Genomic DNA, 4,828 nt, shown 5'->3' with positions numbered 1-4,828 from the left:
GAAAACCACTTATCATTTCTTTGTGTTAGGAACATTCAAAATCATCTCTTCTAGCTGTTTGAAAATATACAATAAATTATTGCTAACTATAGTCATCCTACAGTGCTATAGAACACTAAAATTTATTCCTACCTAGCTGTAATTTGTATCCATTAACCGTCCTCTACCTACAGAACCAAAATAGCACTTAAAGTGTAGATTACTAGTAAGTAATTATCTAGATAAATTATTTAAATAACATCTAGAATCTATTATGAGCAGTCCTTAATCATACTATCAAAACAAACTATTACTGAAATGGTATTCAACTTCTAAATTTTAATTCTTAAATTGGCAATTGTCAAAGGGAAGTTACTGAAACTTTAATTCTAAGCCTGATACACTGTGGGATGTCCAAAGTTAGGCATGGAAGAACCTGTATCTCAGTCAAACTGGGAGTCCAGTGGTCTTTTCCTTTTCTCCTAAATCAAGAATCACCATTCTTTGCTGAGGTGGTTCTGGAGAAATGCCTCAAGCAATTATTCTATTAATTCTATTAATAAGGAGGCCTTTAGTAACAAGAAATAAGGTGGACAGTATCCTCTCATTTTTTTTTTATTGTCCAGTACCAAAGAAATAAACCTGACCAAACTAACCAAAACCAAAGGAGAAAATGCAGCAACTTTCCATTCTACCAAATTCCTGCACAACAGCCTCAAAATCCTCACCATTTCAAATTACTTTAAAATGCTGGATCTCAAATACAAGCATGTAAAAAGTCACCAGGAGAGGTTGTTAGATTGCTGGGCCCCACTCCCAGAGATTCTGATTGAGTGGATCAGAATCAGATAATCTGCATTTCTAGTAAGCTCCCAGGTGCTGCTGCTGCTGCAAGGACCACACTTTGAATAGCACTGGCTTTGACAATCTTTTATTATGGATGCACAATTTAGCCACTTTTCTGCTGTTGAACATTTGTTTTCAAATATATGTTCCTATAAATAATGTTTCAATAAACACCTTTGCACATCATCAGAAATAACCTATAAACTTTTTAAGTCTCCTGATATATATTGCCAATTGATATATATTGCCTAAATATACTGACATCCCACTGCTGGCAGTGTATATGAATGCTGGCCTTATCAATTCTGACTCACTCAGGGTATTATCAATTATTAATATTGACATCAATTTACTAGAAGAAAAAAGTCATCTCATTTTAGTTTACAGTTCCTTGTTAGTGAAAAATTTTCACTTACATATTAGCAATTTATATTTCTTTTATTGATTTGTTTACATTATGTGCCTTTTTTCCCTAGGTATTGTCTAAATTGCTTATCAATTAAAGCACTCCCTGTCATAAATTTTGCATATAATTTTCTCACTTGCCATTTATCATTGTTTATGTTATTTGACATACAGGATTTTGAAAACTGGAAGTTATCTAATCCACCAAGCTTTTTTCTGATACCTTCCATTGCTATTATGCATGGAAAGTCATTTCTCCCCAAAATAAATAATTTACATTTATAGTTTTTAATTTTTTGTTTTTTTTAACATTTGTTGTCCTATATTATTTTAATATAAAAATGAGAGCAGTAGCTACCTTTTCTTTGTTTCTACAAACCAATTTCCCCCAACAAGTCTCTTTTTCTGCCAGAACATGTGATTCCATCACATTCAAGGGTTCAAATCATCTTTGTGATTTGTGTCTACTCTGTTCCATTTAAATGTCTAGTAAATGTGACGTCAGTATGACATTGTTTCAAATAACATAGCTTTTAACATCTGGCAGAGCAAGCCCCGCCACATCACTCTTCATGGGCAAACTAATACATTTGGGTCTCAGTTCTCACAGACGTAAGATGGGTCTGTGCCTATCTTGCAAGCTTGCTAAGAGGAATTAACTGAAAACACCCATATGCGGACACTTTGAAACTACAAAGAACATGTAACTATAAGTTATTATTTATATCTGACTACAGTATTATCAATGACCTCTTCAAATAATAAATTCTCAGGTGGAGGTAAAATTAAAATCAATAAAACAGAACCTTGTTAGTTACAAATGAATATTTTTACGTTACAGAAGATGTCTAATGGACTCAACACATATAAACGTTTCTTGGATAGAAAATATCCCTTCTAGCTTGTTTGAATAAAAGGAAAAACAAGTTGGTGCCTGTTTGTTAAACAAAGAAGGAGAAAAGGGTAGTAAAATGCTCCTTAAATTCATGCAAGATTTTAGTTTCTCATGGCTGTGTAAAAAGTTCATAAAGCTAGCTTCATGAATATAGTCAATTTAATTGCTTTCTTAATCCATTTGATTGGATTCCACAAAGAAAAGATATTGCTAGAATGGGAATACATACCTTACTACCATTTTGGATCCCAAAATGCACATACTGAATACATGGCCTGCTCTAATATAAGAATTCACACAACAGAAAACACTCCCATTCAAGGAAGAAATAAATTCTGTACTAAGACAAATTTAGCACCTCAAAGGTGTTAGTGCCACCTCCTAAAATAGCTCAAAAGGCCCAAGATTACTTATATGGTACACAGAACAATAACTTTTCATGCAGTAGTGAAAAGTAGGGACGTTACAGAATCTTATTTCCAATTCCCTCAATTAATAGGCTTAGAACTGAGGCTCAATAGCGAGGTCCAAAAGCTCAATTTTTGGCTGAATTAAGTTTCAGACTTACTTTAGCTCATCACCGGTTTCCTGTTCACTGTCTTGTGTTGTATCCAAAGAAAAGGCATCTGAGAGTTCAGCTGAGTTGGACTCTTGCTCTTCTGTTGGAAGTGTCTGTGTTCCCAGGGAGCCACGGATCATCTCCCTCTCTCTTTTGATGGCTTCCTCGTGATGGTCACTGGGATTCTGTAAATCTTTCTCAGTTTTATCATGGTCATCTTTGAAAGAAGAATGTTTAGCTTCACCCAGAGATGATTTTCCTGAGATATTGAACAGGTTACCAAGAAAGTGAAAAAAGCTTTCTTTTGGCTGTCTATCACTTTCTCCTATTTTGGTTTCTGAAGTAGAACCGGAAAGATCATTTGGCTTTTTGAGATCTCCCTGTGTTGGAAGAGTGACTGGCTTCTCAGCATGGTTCCTTTTGTCCTCACTTTGGGGAATCTTTGAAAACAAAATAGAGAACAATAAGCATCATCATTTAAAAAATAAAATAGATTGACTGATAAGCTATTACAAGACGGACTCTTGTGTTAGACACTAGAATACATTTGTGAATAAGGCTGATGGCTTCTGTTCCTTTGGGCAGTTAACAATCTACTAAAGAACACAGTCAGCATGGCCTCAGCAAAGCCATATAGTAAATGCTGTGGGAGGAGATGCACACCACACATTGGGGACCCAGAACAGGAGTAACTAGTCCAGATTTGGTAGAGGTGAGAGCAGAGGTGGTAACTAGGGACAGAAAAAGTGACTACATGATGTTTATGCCTCTTTGTGTGTGTGTGTTTGATGACATGTCAGCTTCTAAGGGAGTTGATATGATTGGAGGTTAGAGTACAAAAAGAAGAGTGAGAGGTAAGTATGGAGAGATACGTAAAAGGAAAGTAAAAGTAAAGGACAGCACCAAATACAGATAATGGAAAACCTTACGTGTATTTAAATTTAGCCTTTATAATTACAGAGCTAATGGAGAATATTTCAAACATTTGGTACTTTAGACTTTAAATAAACCTCATATTTGAGCACTGAGTTAACTCATGAAGCCATCACACTATGTAAAACTGTTCCTTATGAGGATGAGGAAAGACAGTAACATGGTGCTTCAATTCAGAGATAACCCACTGTGTCCCCTTGATGGTAAAACATGAAGTCCTGATACATATATTACTGCCAACTGGACTGCACCAAGCATTCTTACAGAGATTAAACACTTCCAGAGGTGCATTTTACCTGCTCATAATTAACTTACTGGTAAAGCTCACATTCATTCATACTCTGTGTGAGGAAAAATTGAGCTGCTATATTAAAGAACATGCTGGCATTCCACCTCACACTCTTCCCAAGATTCCAAAAGGTTTCAGGCCAATGTGCCAACTCACCCTGCCTTCCAAACATGCTTGCTTGCATACTTGTAAAAGGAATGCACGTCTGACAGTATCTGTCATCGGTTATGCTCACTAGCCCTTATAAAAGGAAAACTCAAGTGTGAGTCAGAAATGATCAGAACACAAAGGCAAAACCACCTTAGGGCACTTTAGATTCACACGACGAAGTTTTGTAAGAAGCTGATCTTCCAGAAGACAAGAGCATTGTAATTATATTACTTGTTCACCTCATTCTATGTTTTAATCTAAGTTCAAAACAGTCTAAAGGAACATTTCACTAATCACTAAGAAAATTTAGCATATGAAAGGCTGAGAAAATGTTTAGAACCTATTAACCCCAGCAAGCTGATTGCAAGCAAACGATATTCTTAAGTTTGTTCCCACCTTAGGTGTCAAAGAGCATTTTTTGGTAAACACACAGCATTTATCTACATATTAGAACTTAATATAACTTGTGAGCCTCTACATTTAGAATAACACCAGCCTTCTAGAGTCACCACAAGTCTCACCTTTCACAGGTTTCAACTGCAACTTAATTCTACCTGTCTCCACACCTCACCTGTCCAAGCTTCTGCACATTCTGAGAGCCAGCACTATAAGTTACCTGTGCCTTTTCCTCATGTAAACATCATAAATGGCCTCTCAGTTTGGCAACAGAAGATACGCTAGTGGACGATTTGAAAATGCTCATTTATATGAAAGACATACTTTTTTTTGTTTTTTAATCCATTGAATTTGTTATAATTTCTAGCCACAGTAT

General features: G+C 35.8%; 1 protein-coding gene across 1 annotated transcript in view; it reads right to left on the bottom strand.

Moving 5' to 3' along the window:
- CRYBG3 (beta-gamma crystallin domain containing 3) overlaps nt 1-4,828 on the bottom strand; it is a 119,357-nt gene that overhangs the window by 81,864 nt on the left and 32,665 nt on the right. Inside the window, exon 3 of the mRNA XM_012652802.1 lies at nt 2,694-3,124. Within this exon, the coding sequence (XP_012508256.1) occupies nt 2,694-3,124 (431 nt within the window). The remainder of the gene's footprint in view (nt 1-2,693; nt 3,125-4,828) is intronic.

Source organism: Propithecus coquereli, unplaced genomic scaffold (genome assembly GCF_000956105.1).
Source record: "Propithecus coquereli isolate 6110/MARCELLA unplaced genomic scaffold, Pcoq_1.0 Scaffold40, whole genome shotgun sequence".
Taxonomy (NCBI): Eukaryota; Metazoa; Chordata; class Mammalia; order Primates; family Indriidae; genus Propithecus; species Propithecus coquereli.
The sequence above is the reverse complement of the archived record's forward strand: the minus strand, read 5'-3'. Positions and strand labels throughout refer to the sequence as shown.